Source organism: Chanos chanos, chromosome 7 (genome assembly GCF_902362185.1).
Source record: "Chanos chanos chromosome 7, fChaCha1.1, whole genome shotgun sequence".
Lineage (NCBI taxonomy): Eukaryota > Metazoa > Chordata > Actinopteri > Gonorynchiformes > Chanidae > Chanos > Chanos chanos.
In genome coordinates, this window is record NC_044501.1 from 22,319,961 (window position 1) to 22,336,048 (window position 16,088).

The following is a 16,088-nucleotide window of genomic DNA, read 5'->3' on the forward strand; positions in this document are numbered from 1 at the left end:
TTTATACTGCGGTACGTCACAAGGCCAATGTATGTGCGTGTGCTTCCATTTGTGTGTGTGAGTGTGTGCTTGTGTGCGTACGAGTGTGCGTGTGTGTGTGTGTGTGTGTATGTTTCATATCCTCCATGTGAAACATATAGGCATGGACTGCAGTATGTTACAGGCTCTGCTCACATGGAGACAGGAGCCAGACTGAGAGAGAGAGAGAGAGGGAGAGAGAGAGGGGAGCACTTGGAGGAAGTCACTCTTTTTTCCAATCATTACCTTGGGGTGAAAATTCTCTTATTAACTTTATGAAAAGCTTTTTTTTTGCTGTTTTGAGCACAGTGTACCTTTTGTATTGATCATTTAATTTTTGTTTTTTTACATATATATTATTTTGCTTAAAGATTCATTCAGTGGTTTAGTGGCAAATTTTATTATCAGAAATACTTTTTCTCAGCATCATTGGATTGCTATGAAAGTCATTACGAACATCGAGTATGTAATTCCTTATTTGCATACCATAAAAATATCTAAAAATATATTTAAGGGTTTATTAAAAGAAAAAAAGAAAGTGGTCTTTGTCTCGATTCTTTGATAGCAGACCCCCCCCCCCCCCCCCCCCCCAAAAAAAAAAACACGTAATTTTTTTTTTTTCTGTCGTTTAAAAGGAAATGTCCCCATAACTCACTTTGCCATGTCCACATTCTGTTCAGACCCTGCACCTTTTCAAATGGCCATGTGTATGGAGTGCTCAGACACATGAAGGGTTGCCGCAGAGACTGCCTGTTTACGTTGCAGCTTTGGTACCGAGCCTGTTGCCGTGGCGACGGCCCTGATTCCAGCCCGGCTTTGGAAGCCACTGATTCATTGACATTACCCCCATACCTGCGACTGATCAGCCACGTTTGGGCGTGCCCAGAAAACACGGCACATTTCCTTTGTTCCCCCTCTGTGTGTTTGGGGTTTTTTTGTGTGTGTGTGTGTGTGTGCTTCCACATGTGTGCTGCTCCCCGCTTGGTTAAAAATAACCGGTGATGAGGAAAGTAGCTACCTGGCTAAATGTGGCTTTCGCCGTACTCTACAGCACACAAAGCTAACCAGTTGCCTCGCAGCTAAAACTAGACTGGACTGCCTTTTAGAGTCTGCTCAAAGAGAACGCACATGTGACCACACAAACCCCTGTTGTATGTTCAGCTGTTGTTATTTATTTTCCTATTTTCTTCTTCAGTTTAGTATGTACAGTTTGTATTTGTGACATACCAGTTTGTGAAAGCCATGTTAGCACTAGCAGAAGACTTCCATGTGTTGAATGGGAGTCTTAGTAAATGTAGCTTCAACAATTAGAAACATTAGAGTCCAGTCATATGGAAACGTCTGGTGTCATGTGTGACCCAGGCATAATAAACCAGCAGATGCATGTGTCTTAGCTAATGCAGAGTGTTGTGTTGGTAGGAGGCTCGGAGAGTATGGGTACCATTCTGAACCAATCCCATCCCCTGAGAAACTGTGGTTGATTTACTCCTCGAACTTAAGAGGAATCCAGAGAAGCAGGCTTGGATTGAGACTTTTAAAACAGCCCTGGGATTTCACAGCAAAAGTGGCAAACTCAAACACTGACAGTTAAAAGTTATAATAACAGAACTAGCCTATGACGTCGTCCTTCAGTGCCTGTTTTCAATAGGCTAATACACGTGCACACACACGCACACGCACACACACACACACACACACACACACACACACACAGTGCACTTGTTATATGACATGGTGCTGTCTGAGTTTGGGCTGTTGCCAGTTAGGTCTGCTTGACCATAACAGGCCTATTGACTATTTTGAAATGGCGCAGTGGCATCATTCTAAGACTTTTGAGAAATGTAGTATACCTGTAACAGCGCTGAAACTTAAAAACCACATCAAAACAAATTCAATTGACACAAAACTGTAAAGTCTAGTGCAGGGATAGCCAGCCAGTCCAGCATAAAGAGCCAAAATAAAAACAAAAAACGCACCAATGCGGAGAGCCGCACAACACACGCAGCAACATTGACTTATAGGCCTAATGACATTATACATAGCCTAGCGGTTTTCACAGGTCTTTTCTTACCTTGGTTTACTCAGTGGGACACCCGGCGGTGTTTGTTTTCCACAGTCATTTTCAGGTCTGGCTTGTACTCAGTTGTGGCCTCTTGAAGCAACTCTTTCACGTGTGTCTGTAAGAACAGAGTGATGTTTTGACTTCACTTGTTTCAGTGTAGAAAAAACTGATTCACAGACATAAGTTGATCCAAACATTGACGTTAGCTTGAGTGCCGCGTGTTTGACGTTGGGATATCTGTCTGTGGGCACAATTTTCCAAAGCTCTGTGGCTCCTTGTCTCAAAACACATTCAAGTCTGTCATCCCCGGAAAGTTCAGTCATCTCCAACTGGGACGCTGCTTCATCTGCCACTAAAGGGGCTTTCAAACAATCCGATTCAGCAGTGAAAGGGTTGATGAGGAATGTGATCTGTGGCCATTTTTGCAGGTTGCAGAATCTGTCCTCAAAACTCTACTGCAGATGATCAACCAGTGTTGCATAGCATGCAGTGCTCCCTTTTGAGACCTTAGCTGCTTCTCCACTTGCCTTCATCAAGGAGGGAAAATGTGTGAGCTCTCCCTTTTGAAGATGGGTCTGGAAGAGCTTGAGTTTGTTGACAAACGTGAACACTTTGCACCAGGTCAGACGGCATGTTTAACTTCCCTTGCAGATCTAGATTCAGTTTGTTCAGATGATACAGCATGTCGATCAGAAACCCCAAATCTGAAATCCACTGGGGGTCATGTAGCTCAGGATAGTCCTTATGTTTCTTTTCCAGAAACAGCTTCACTGGGTTCAAAAGTTAAAAAAAAACGGGAAAGCATGTTACCTCTTGAAAGCCATCTCACAGTGCAGTGGAGAAGCAGACCACTGTGACAGTCTTCATCAAGTTCCTATAAGGTTTTTGAGCTGTCTGTGATTGAAAGCATGAGCATGGTTCCCCCTAATTAAGACTTGGACCCCCCCAAAAGAGGTAAAAACAATAGTTCGGGGGGGGGGTCTAAACATTTATATATCCTATACTAAACAGTCCTGGAGAAAAAGTTGACCCCCCTGATTGTCATTCTATAATTCACGCTCTGAGCATGAGCATGAATAAAATTCATAATTTCTAGCACAGGTTTCATCACGTGGTTCGGCTTCTTAGACACCAGGTGCCCTTGATGGATGATGCAGTAAAATGTCCAAAAATCCGGGAAATGTTCGTCAACTTTACCCTACAAGGCCAATTGCAGATCCCAACATAGCTGGTACACTGTCTATGGCTACTGCTGTTAGTTTTGATAATTGCAAATTTGCCTTCTCAGCAACAGTCATGAGTATTTCTTTCAGGTCGATGCCACGGGTCCTATCTTTTAATGGCACAGTGTCAAGCAGCTCTTGCCTAATTGTGCAGTCTTCTGACACAGTACAAATGTTGTCAACTGTGGCTTATTTTGAACATTGTGAGACTCATCCAAAGCAATGCTGAAATACCGGCATTTCTCAAGATCCGTATATAACAGTGTTTCAGTTGCGTTGTTAATATCCAGTATTCTCTGTTCAATGGTGTGCCTCGACAGTTGCAGGTCTGACACAGAACGCTTCAGATTGTCATTTTCATAAGTGAGGATAGCAACAACATCTCTGAGGCACGTCTTCACAAATTCCCCTTTACTGTGTGGCTTTTTAGCACGAGCAATGTTCCATGCCACCTGTTATGATGCCAATGTGACCGTCTCTAATTGCTTCGTAAATTTTCGAAAAAACTGAGTCTGCTTCTCTGACTGACGTTTCAATGCATTTACCTTGTGCTTGTTAACTTCAGTACCTTTGGGAAACTCCTGGGCCATGTTAGCATGACGTGAGGTGAAATAGTGCTCCAGGTTTGAAGCTTTAAGATGTGGCAGGGAAGTCTGGCATATCAAGCAGAAACGTTTCCCATTTCATTCCATAAAGAAATACAATTCCTCCCATTCAGGTAAGGATATCCTAAGCTCCTCTTCATGTTTGCGTTTAGTGTTACGTTTTCTTGCCATGGCAATTCAGTCAGTAGCGCTAACCTGGCTATCAAACATCTGTGTCTGCGCAAGTATGTTTTATGTTTGGGCTAGAGTAGCTACATGCATGACTTGTAGGAGATTCCTATCACATGACGACAAGATTATTTTTTTATTTTATAAATGTTGGCTAATTTATTGGCAGTATTGTCAAATATCCAAATACATTGTGATTTATCAGAAATATATTATAAAATGTAAAAAAAAAAAAAAAAAAAAAAAAATTGAACGGAGAACGCCGCACAGGAGCAGGCAAAGAGCCGCATACGGCTTGCGAGCCGCAGCTTCGCCACCTCTGGCCTAGTCAGCATGTTTTTGCAGACTAACAGCTTGGGCTTCACCTGGTCCTGGGGGTGGTTCTGCATTAGTAGCGCCACAAAATTTGGAAGTTCGACACGTACAAAGACACAAAGGTCAGTATACCAAGTTCAAAATTACAAACACATTTTGTGTTGGGGTACAGTTAAACAAATCAACTTGTAGAACATGCGGAAATTTTGTTGACAGCCTTATAGTCAAATTGGTTGCAACCAGTTGAAAGCCATTCAGCTTTGTGCGGTAAATTTTATACAGCGATCAGATAGCATGCAGATATGGTTGTCACTTACATTCTATTTACTGATTCAGAGCGACTCATTATTTTGATAGATAAGTTTAGGGAGAAGTTATAGTGAGGACATACATGTGATAGTGAGTTGAAGGGGAGTGTACGTCACCAGCCTAGTTCCCTACCTCTTGTAACCTAGGCTAGTTAGCGAATGTTGGAAAAGTAATGTGGCTCAGACCAAATGGTGCTAAATTTGACATGGTGCCTTTTTACTGTGTGCAGGATATCAAGATATTCCATTCTCATAAAACATTTCAGAAACAGAGATGCATTTATTTAGGGAAAAAAGGCTACCCAAAAATGATTGGCCCGTGGTGGCCATGTGGGTGGGGCTACAGCAATTCTTTTATTTGTTTTCAATAAGAGTCCTCCTACAGATGATTTGCAGCAAACTTCATGCTGATCAGACAAATGGTCAAGGAAGATATGCCTTTTCAAAGATGCGACTAAAGTTCAGACATAATAGTTCATTAAATAGTTCATTAAATAGCATAATAGTTCATTAAAAGGCCAAGCATCTACTAGTCCTAACTGGATTCCAATCTAAACGTCGCCAGATATACACATGTTCATAGTTTATACACCCCTCCAAAGGCTAACCTATCCCAGAGTTTAGCAAAGCACTGGGAAGATGAGAGGGACTCAAAACTGTCATTGTACTTGGCCCTTATTAAACGTGTATAATGGGTGATTAAATCTTATTGGTTGATAGTGGCCATGATTTTTGAACAGTCATTTTTACCATCTGGGATGGGTATTATTCCCTTGATAATACTAATGTGTAGTAAGTTTCAAACAGGACAAATGGCAATCAGGGAGCTCCAGACTCGTCGCTCTAGTAGAGCAAAATGTACTACATTTGGACATTGCTTTTTAATTCGCCTAGAAAACATCTGGGCCAAGTTTGGTGATGGTCTCACATTGTGTTTTAGAGATGGAAACTGTTATGTAGAAATGAAAGGCAAGGCAAGACCTGTAGAAAATATTTACCCAGTTTTGTGTTGGTTGGACAAGTATCTAGGAGGAGATCTTGTAATGGTTTTTATCGAAAGTCAAAGTGTTTCAAATCTAATTCTTCAGAAATAATAGGGACTGTGTGTATTCTCTTTGTCTCCGACCAAGGAGTCGTCAGAAAGAAAATAAGACCTTTTTCCTGTAGGCCACGGGGTTCATGAATGATCGGCCAAAATGTGCCAGTATTTTGCATTTTGCCTTTTGCCCTACAGTGCCACCACCTGGCCAACAGGGGCCTGGTCCATTTCCTGCCTGTGAGTTCCTGCGAGTGTTGAGATCACACCTGCCAAGTTCGATAGCTGTAAGACTCAAGGTTTTTGCTCCCACATTTAAAGCTTGGAAATAAATTAGCTAACAACGAACAAACATACTGTAGGGTTCCTGCTGTTTTGGTTTGGGCACTGTACTACCTTCATGTAGGTTGTCGCTGTGAGTGTGGACTAGGTGACTGGTAGTGGATATTTGGGACTGGTGCCAATGAAGTGAGACCATGTATTTTCCACATGTTTTACTGTAACTGTAAGTCTGCCTACTTATGTCCGCATTTTAGAAAGAGAGTGAGAGAGGGGGAAAGAAAACAGAGCACAGTTGGTTAAATTACAGAGCTCTGCATAGCAAAGCTTTTGAAGGATTTCAGCAAAATATTTTAATTCTTTCCAGAGTTTTTAACAACCAGATCTAGTTTCAGATCTCACTCATGAGGTGCTATAGATAGAGGATCGAGTTTTTTTTGAGTTTCACTCCTAGAGACCTTATGGAGATGTAGCAGTAGTTGTGGTGTAGAGGGTAGTTGTAGTTGCCATGTAAGGTGTAGCTCTGGTGTAGAGGGTAGCTGTAGTTGTGGTGTAGGTTACTGTTGTGGTGTAGGGTATTGTAGGGTGTAGTTGTAGTTAGGCTACCATGTAGGGTGTATTTGTGGTGTAGAGTGTTGTAGTTGTGATGTAGGCGTAGTTGTAGTGTATGTGTAGTTGTGTATATGGTGTAGTTATGGTGTAGGGTGTGGTTGTAGTTGTTCTGTAGAGTGTAAGTTGTGTAGGCAGCTGAGTTTGGGATTACTTATATGCAGTAAAGTACTCAATAAAATATTTATTGAACACAGCTCAGTTTAATTTCTGAGTCCTTTCAGCCTTGTAATTGTGGAGACGTCTTGTGACTGTTTTGTAATCACAGAACTCTTTATACCCGTCATGTTGAGATACCCACAGAACAACAATGCTTCTTGGCTTAACTGAGATAAACTGTGTAAAAACAGGCACACTATAAACTGTGATTACATAAGTGGAGTGACACTTATGTTTTGGTCTCAGTGACAAGTAAGGGTTGTCAAGATGAGCAATTCAAAAATATTTTAAAAATTTGTTGTAAAAGCACCATCAGGTTTGTTAAAATGTATGTCATGTATTTATGTTGGTTTCATGTCATTTGAAATGACATTTGCACCATTTTTTTTTTAACAAAAGGTAAGATTGAATGTGCCTGAAAATGTCAAGTGGTGTAACCACAAAAGAATGAGAATTACTAAATATCTTATCCACCTAGAATGTATGTAAGTGTACTCATAAAAATAACTACTTCATTTTAAAATATCACATGAAAATAGGATTCATTAGGATTATCTCTAAATTGAAATTTTATGCATGTTTGCAATATTGAGGCTGAAAACACGTTTTCTAAATAATCTTTGACAAATTATGTAAAAATTGTTTAAAAATGTGTTATTACACTGCAATAGAGGATTACATTTTATTCCACATTAATTTTCCTGTAAATTATCATATTTTTATGAAAAATACTGGTTATGCTAGTTAACACAAACCAGTTACACCACCTGACCATGTTGCTTCTACAGTCAAAGGCCATTGTTTGTTGAAGAAATTGACACTGAAATCAAGGATGACAATCAACAAGGTCAGCTGTTGATTTATTTTATTTCAATGTAGAAAAAAACATCTGACCACAAGAATCATCTGGGTGAACTCATGTCTTCTGTTGTGATTTCAGTTAAGAAAAAATATCTGACAACGACAAATCGGGTTAAAAACATGTCTTAAAAAATTGTGTGTGTGTGTGTGAGGGGGGGGGGGGGTGTGGAAGGGAGCGAGAGAGAGAGAGAGAGAGGGAGAATCATGCGTGTTTAGGGCCAAGTGTTTCCAGTGAACTCCTATTCCTGTCCAGAAAAGTGTGTGTCACTGTGACAGAATATCTGAATTTTCAGGCTGTGTGTGCTTGGAAATGTTTCCAGTCCTCTGTCATGGGTTTTGTATGATGGGAGTTCAAAGGTCCTGGCTAAGAGATTATGTGCAGCACATCGGACTCATAGTAGAATAGGAGTGAATGATGCCAGGTGAATGATGCCAGGTGAGGACATTCTTCCCACACAGCTGTTGCATGCAGCTCCCCTGCACTTCTTAACCCTCCACCCGGATGACCTGTCCCACAAAAGGCTTACTTTCATGTCTGACCAGAATGAACTTACCTTTCAGATCCTACTGACAGTTGGTAGATGAGGGGAGGTTTTCTGGTAGGTTGCAGAAATCTACTGCAGATGAATCATAGCACTTGTAAGATACCAGGTCTTGCGCAGAAACATGAAATTTCCCTCCACTGAATTGCAGCTGGCCCTTCGGAAGTCACTTGGTGAATTTTCATTGTACCTTTCATGGCTGGAACATTTGTTGGGACTGATTCATCGTACTTTGCAATGGCCTCTTTGGATATCAGTAGTATTTGATGCCAGAGGATTGATCCTTCAGGAAGTTGTAAAGTTCCCCAGCTGTTTGCAAGTCAGTGCCTCTTTGGACTGCTGTATCTGCAATACGCTTTACAGCCCCACCGACTCCATCAGGAGCTCCTTTCCCATGCAGTTTCTCACTACCTTTCACGTCTTTTGGCAAGGTAATTGGCCCTAGCAGCAGGATTAACATTCACTCATGCTCATAAGCACATGACCTCAGTGTGAATATTTTAAACATAATTTCTAAATCAAATGCTCATTTTTATAATTATGATGAATGATCAATGTTTTCCTGGGGTCATACCATTTGACATGTAAACCTAAGCATACCTTACCATGCCTTAAAAATGTCAAATTATCTCATATTTTAAAGAGAGTTACTAACCATGGCATGCAGCAGTTAGGGTCATTAGGGGTCCTCTGTGATATCAATTCCTGTCACATAGTCTTCTTGCACAATATTAACAAAATGGCTCCTTGAGTGGTGGTTACACCACCTTGACACTTCAGGAAGTTACTATTTACTATTAAATAGTTCAAATATAAGATTAGCGTCATGTCATTGACCCTTTGTCTTTTGGTGAACTGTTTGTGGCACAGCATTCACCTCCATGAAAGTCATGAAGTGTCTTTGATCTTGTACTTTTTCTGCGTCCTCATTGGTCAGTACTCCTGAAAAATGGAGCTCGCAATGTTAAGTACTGAACATAGGCATTGCCTTTGTTTGCAAAAACAGAATATTTGATTGTTGTAATTGAGTTTTATAAGAGAACAGACTAGTGTTGTATTAGAGGAGGGCAGCTCAATCCTTCTGCATCACAACTCCCCGGTCTTTCCCCAAAGAACTGCTTCTTAAAGAGTGAAGCCTGCCCTAGAATAATGATGGTTAGCCTATGGATCTACTAATGTACAAATTCAACCTGCCACAGACTTGAAAAGAGAGGCTGGATAGGGGTCCTATGCAACAAGACATCTCTTTCCCTGGAGACACCTCCGGTCCCTCCTAATTTGCATGTTGTTGCATCTTGACCAGTAACATTTCACACAATAGCGTGGATTCACTGTGACACGCTGTCCTTTGCAAACAGCCATAAAAAAGGTGTTGTGTTTTTGTGATCTTCTTTTTTTTTCAGTATTGGATCTGCCTCAAACCATTTTGAAACCCCAGACAAACGCAGTGTACAGGGAGAAAGCTATGTGGACGTCATTATCTTCCCTGTATTCTTTACGCAGTAACACCATGTGCCATTCATGCAGTATTTTTAGCTGTTCTGTAGAATACTGTTTTTTATTAAATAGGCATATGCGGATTCTGCTAGCCAGAATGAGATGAGAGACTGCACCACTACCAAATTCTTAATTGTGATTAACTGTAATTAAAAAACAAGATTTGACAGCCCCCAAACAGTAACAGGTGGATCAGATGACATTTAATCTAGCACTGTTACCATACTGGACCAGTTAGAAGGTTTTGGGAATTATGTCTGTAATTCGTAAGTTTGTCAGATGCATAAGCAGATCTTGTGAAGGCCTGACATGTGCGAGAGTGTGAAAACGTGAGGAGATATCACTGATGTCATTCAAACATCTGTATCGGTATGGAACCAAGACTTTTCTGATCAGAAAACCTGTATTTACATGGCTTAAAGTGACTGAACTTATATGTAGCACTGCTGTGGTGAGTTTACGACTTGGCAGTCAAATTTAACGGTGAGTTGAAATGTAATATGATCTATATAATGTTTTGCAAGGCTATTTTAAGTCACGTCTTTAACTAGACATAAGGGCTGGGTTTGATTGCACGACTGACTTGTGGTTCATTGAAACACTTAGAAAAACAAGGTAAGTGTACGTTTGGATCCTTATCGGGCCATTCTGTGATATGCAGTGAGCTCCATGTTGAACTCCACTGCTTGACAGATATTGTTAACATATGTAACACAGCATCTCTCCCTTTCTCTCTGTCTCTCTCTCTCTCCTATCTTTCCAGGGACACATCCAGTCCATTGTAATTTGCATATTGCTATGTTTTATCCAATCACATCTCAGTAGCACAGGTTGACATATTTAGCCAAACGGGGATTTGAGTTGTTTTAGTGATCTCTATTTTTTTTAACTGAATCTAAATGAATATTCTTGTGCAGTATGGTTGTGGACTTCATAATTAGAGAGGTAAACAAAATTACTAGTAAAAATCTAAAGTCTTTGTGTGTGTGTGTGTGTGTGTGTATGTATGTATGTATGTGTATATATATATATATATATATATATATATATATATATATATATATATATATATATATTTATTTATTTATTTATTTATTTATTTATTTATTTTTGTATTTTTAGATGTCCGCCACCCACTTGTTAAAGCACACTCCAGCCTCTGCAGCCTCTACTGCCACTGACCAAAACGCACAAACAACATTTCCCATCGGCCACCCTGGTTCCAAGGAACAAATCCGGATCATTGGAGGGCAGACCAATCATTGCATGGCCCACACAAAGCACTCTGGGATTCAGGAGGCGGGGCCAGGTGGCAGCAGCAGCAGCCTCAGTCCGCGCCAACCATCTTCTCCAATCAACAGCGAGGAGGACGACGGGGGAGGTGGGGCCAGAGTAAAGAAGAAAAGAAAGAAAAAAGATAAGAGGGAGACCAGAGACTGGGAGAACTCTGAAAAGGAGAGTGACACCAAACCAAAGAAAAAGAAGGAGCAGAAAGAAGGGAAGGAGATTCTTCCACGGAAGTCCAAGGTCCCCAAGGAGCAGAAGGAGCCCAGGAAGACCAAGGAGCTGAAACCACCAAAGGAGGTCAGAAAGATCAGGAAGGGTCGTGAAGTCAAACCGAAGACACAAGAATGCAAGAATGCTGCCTCCCCTCCCAGACAGCGAGGGAGAAAGCCCAAGTAAGTCATACTGTTGGGTGTGGAGTTACCTGTGCTGTCGTCCTCTCGCCTGTCTACTGTACCTCTCTCTTCTCTGGAGCAGTCCGTCATCTTATCATGAAGCATGCCATAAACTGGTTAAATTTGTATGGGACTTTTCACTGTTGTCTCTTATGTCTAGAGAGGTTTCTGTTAATCACTGTGCATCAGTGTCTGACTGAAGGTTGCAGCCATTGGGATCAGTCCTTTATTAAAAGATGAAGGTGAAAATACAACATGGTCGTAGACCATGAGGGTTAGGACTGGATACTTCCTCTCCTTCAAACAAAAGAATTAAAGAATTAGCTCAGGCTTACCCTACAATAACATGGCCCTTTGTCAGTGAAATAGCTTGACTTGCAAGACCTTATTTCTGTCTGTGCTGTGGCTAAATTGTGACTTGGCAGGAATGTGCAGAAGGTTCAGTCAGAGTGGTGGATTTGGAGGATTTTAAAGCTGAATTTGTGGTGACTGAGTGGTGAGACAGATGCTAATTGAAGGCTGCTCCTGTACGACGCTTCAAAACGGCCAGTTTACGTTGACTAAACTCTTGTCACAAGATGTTGATGGGTTATGACAGTGGTTACCCTGGCTTTCACATAAAACTCAATTATCCAGATTTAATCAGCCATGAAAGTATTTTCTCCTCCTTTTATGTGCCCCACCCTTATCAGGTCTTATAGTCTGTGTTTTTCTGTAAGTAAACACACAAACGGCTGCTCAGCTTCTACAGCAGGGTCAGATCTTTTTGTTAGGTTAGGGTGAAAAGCTGTTCGTTGGGGTCAGATCTTTTTGTTAGGTTAGGGTGAAAAGCTGTTTGTTGGGGTCAGATCTTTTTGTTAAGTTAGGGTGAAAAGCTGTTTGTTGGGGTCAGATCTTTTTGTTAGGTTAGGGTGAAAAGCTGTTTGTTGGGGTCAGATCTTTTTGTTAAGTTAGGGTGAAAAGCTGTTTGTTGGGGTCAGATCTTTTTGTTAAGTTAGGGTGAAAAGCTGTTTGTTGGGGTCAGATCTTTTTGTTAAGTTAGGGTGAAAAGCTGTTTGTTGGGGTCAGATCTTTTTGTTAGGTTAGGGTGAAAAGCTGTTTGTTGGGGTCAGATCTTTTTGTTAAGTTAGGGTGAAAAGCTGTTCGTTGGGGTCAGATCTTTTTGTTAGGTTAGGGTGAAAAGCTGTTTGTTGGGGTCAGATCTTTTTGTTAGGTTAGGGTGAAAAGCTGTTTGTTGGGGTCAGATCTTTTTGTTAGGTTAGGGTGAAAAGCTGTTCGTTGGGGTCAGATCTTTTTGTTAGGTTAGGGTGAAAAGCTGTTTGTTGGGGTCAGATCTTTTTGTTAAGTTAGGGTGAAAAGCTGTTTGTTGGGGTCAGATCTTTTTGTTAGGTTAGGGTGAAAAGCTGTTTGTTGGGGTCAGATCTTTTTGTTAGGTTAGGGTGAAAAGCTGTTTGTTGGGGTCAGATCTTTTTGTTAGGTTAGGGTGAAAAGCTGTTTGTTGGGGTCAGATCTTTTTGTTAGGTTAGGGTGAAAAGCTGTTTGTTGGGGTCAGATCTTTTTGTTAGGTTAGGGTGAAAAGCTGTTTGTTGGGGTCAGATCTTTTTGTTAGGTTAGGGTGAAAAGCTGTTTGTTGGGGTCAGATCTTTTTGTTAAGTTAGGGTGAAAAGCTGTTTGTTGGGGTCAGATCTTTTTGTTAGGTTAGGGTGAAAAGCTGTTTGTTGGGGTCAGATCTTTTTGTTAAGTTAGGGTGAAAAGCTGTTTGTTGGGGTCAGATCTTTTTGTTAAGTTAGGGTGAAAAGCTGTTTGTTGGGGTCAGATCTCTGGATAGGTTAGGGTGAAAAGCTGTTTGTTGGGGTCAGATCTCTGTGACAGGTTAGGGTGAAAAGCTCTCTGTAAGGGTCAGATCTCTGGATAGGTTAGGGTGAAAAGCTCTCTGTAAGGGTCAGATCTGTGAGATAGGTTAGGGTGAAAAGCTCTCTGTAAGGGTCAGATCTCTGTGATGGGTTAGGGTGAAAATTGATTAGCTGATGTTGATTCTAAGACAAAACAAAGGTCTTACATTTAGTGGTTTTTATTTACTTGTTCTTTACAACTCAGAGGTTGTGGTGTTTTGTGGTTTAAAAGCATCCTGTGGATGGATGTGTAAGTCTAGTTGTTAAGGTGAGGTTAGATTAGCAAACAAAGCAGCTACAGCATCATCACAGTGAGATGAAGGAATGTGATTTCAGACACACACACACACACACGTTTCTGCCACTCTGTGTATACTTTACCACACAAACCACTAGGATAGAACTACTACTGCTGGGCGCTCTCCTCTAGAGGGCAGTTACATTCGGTTTTGAGAAAGTGCTGGAAACAACTGTGTGTCTGTGTGTGTGTGTGTGTGTGTGTGTGTGTGTGGCATGTGCACGTGTGTGTAAATGCGTGTGTGTCTGTATGGGAGCAGGGAGCAGGGAGCAGTGCCTCCAGAGAAGAAGAAGAAAGGGAAGAGGAAAAGTGAGGTGCTGCAGGAGTCCATGGAGAGTGATGACGCCGCCTCCCTCAGTGCTGTGGCTATGGGAGGAGAGGAGAGTACTGATCCCATGGACAACACTGTGAGTGTCTGAACCATACCTCCCCCTCACCCCTCTCTCTCTCTCTCTCTCTCTCTCTCTCTCTCTCTCTCTCTTTCTCTCTCTGTTTCCCCACCTCACCTCTTTCCCTGTCTTTCCTGTTCTGTCTCTCTCTCAGACACACACACACACACACACACACACACATCCGTCTCCCTCCCTCTTTCTCACACTCTCTCTCTGTCTCTCTTTGTCTCTCTCTCTCACTCACAATCCCCTCTTTTTTTTTTTTACTGTCTGTTGTTTGTAGGGAAAAGAGAGAGCATCTTATGGACAGTGCTCTGCCTCTTTTTCTCTATCTCTCTGTCCTTCCGGGTGTGTTTTCTCTCCAGTTCTCTCTGTTCCCTGCTCTCTTTTTTTGTTTCATTTTTCCTCAGTGGTATGGTGCAATATTATGTTAGCGACAATCTCCCAGCCCTATACAGGCATATGATATACATTGTGGGACGATGAACTTTGAGACTTGGCACCGTGACTATTTTAACTGTGCACTTTTTTCTCATAGTCTCTGTTCCCCCCCTTTACCATCTGTCTGTTTGTTTCTCTCTGTCTCTACCTCACATATAACTCTCTGTGTCTCTCCCCATTAGCCAATGACAGAACATCTTTTTATGTCTTCTCTCTCACTCTCTCGGTCTGCTTTTTCTCTGTCTCTCTCTCTCTCTCTTTCCCTGTCTGTCTTTTTCTCTTTTTCTCTCTCTCCCCATAGAAGAGGCGTTCAGGGCGACAGGTGAAACGCAGGAAGTATAACGAAGACCTGGACTTCAAGGTTGTGGACGATGATGGGGAGACCATTGCTGTTCTGGGCACAGGGCGGATCTCTGCCCTGTCCTCCTCTACACTTGCCTGGCAGGCAGAGGTAACCGTGGCAACACACGCTGTTCCACTTTCCCTCAGATGCGCCCTACTTCTGTCTGCCCGGGTTGGCGTCCCTCTTGCACGCACACACTCTGCCTCTCTCTCTCTCTCTCTCTCTCACACACACACACACACACACACGCACACACACGTTTCCTCACTTTGTATGTGTGACTAATGCAACCACCTGTGGCATGTTAGGAACCCCCTGAGGATGAGGCAAACATCATTGAGAAGATTCTGGCTGTCCGAACTGCAAAGAGAGAGGTACATTACCCCCACCCCCTCGTCTTGACCCCCCTGTCCCAGTCCCTGCGGTCCATATGTACTTGATTTGATAAACATGGTTTACGCTCTTCTCTTTTCCTTCACTCACTTTTTCTTTTTCTTTTTTTTTTCCCTTTTTTTTAGACGTCACTGGATGAGCCACCTGTGGAGTTTGAGGAGTTTTATGTCAAGTACAGAAATTTGTAAGTCTTATCTCCATTATGACAGTGGAGTAGGCTTTCATAGCACTTTGTAGCGAGAAAGCAGATGTGCTGTTTGATCTTTGTTTTTGTCCCTGCCACTCCTGAGATCTTTATTCACAAACTCAATGCTCAGCCTCTCCTCTTTTGTTGTAAAGTACACAATTTTAAAGTGTCTTTATTTGGCTGATTTTCTGACTCAGAAACAAATTTGTTGCAAGATGGCTGTTTTAATCTGTTTTACCAAGAGCTTTGATTAATGATGATCAGACATCCTGTAGCAGATCATTCAAATCTAACTTCATAAAAAATTATTCATCTTTATTTATTTGGCATCAGTAAGAAAATTTTGTCAATTTTACTATTTACTGTTTACTTCTTATCCAGCAGTAAGTAAATGTTGTCATAAACTGTGTGGTCGTGAAGACCAGTCACATGTGTTTGTTTGTGCTCTCAGTCAGAAATTGTGTCATTTTTTTAAATGCTTGCAGCTCTTATCTCCACTGTAAATGGGCCACGCTGGAGGAGTTGGAGAAAGACCCACGCATTCACCAAAAAATCAAGCGCTTCAGGACCAAGCAAGCCCAAATGAAGCACATTTTCACAGAGGTAAGTCAGGTTTTGAATTCATCTGTTTTAAAATTGACTCGAAGTGCTGTGTTACAGAGCAACAGCATGTTTTTTTTGGTTTGTTTGTTTATTTGATGCAGTATAGTGTTTTGTGTTAATACAGTCTTACTATGGTAAGAGATTGTGAGCTGCAGTAATTCTGATCCCAGCCAAAGCT

The 16,088-nt window shown here is 41.6% G+C and overlaps 1 protein-coding gene across 1 annotated transcript in view; it reads left to right on the top strand.

The window, feature by feature from the left end:
• chd6 (chromodomain helicase DNA binding protein 6) overlaps nucleotides 1-16,088 on the top strand; it is a 60,283-nt gene that overhangs the window by 4,650 nt on the left and 39,545 nt on the right. Inside the window, exons 2-7 of the mRNA XM_030779104.1 lie at nucleotides 10,805-11,361; nucleotides 13,811-13,958; nucleotides 14,686-14,835; nucleotides 15,036-15,101; nucleotides 15,246-15,304; nucleotides 15,793-15,910. Coding sequence (XP_030634964.1) covers nucleotides 10,805-11,361; nucleotides 13,811-13,958; nucleotides 14,686-14,835; nucleotides 15,036-15,101; nucleotides 15,246-15,304; nucleotides 15,793-15,910 — 1,098 coding nt within the window. The remainder of the gene's footprint in view (nucleotides 1-10,804; nucleotides 11,362-13,810; nucleotides 13,959-14,685; nucleotides 14,836-15,035; nucleotides 15,102-15,245; nucleotides 15,305-15,792; nucleotides 15,911-16,088) is intronic.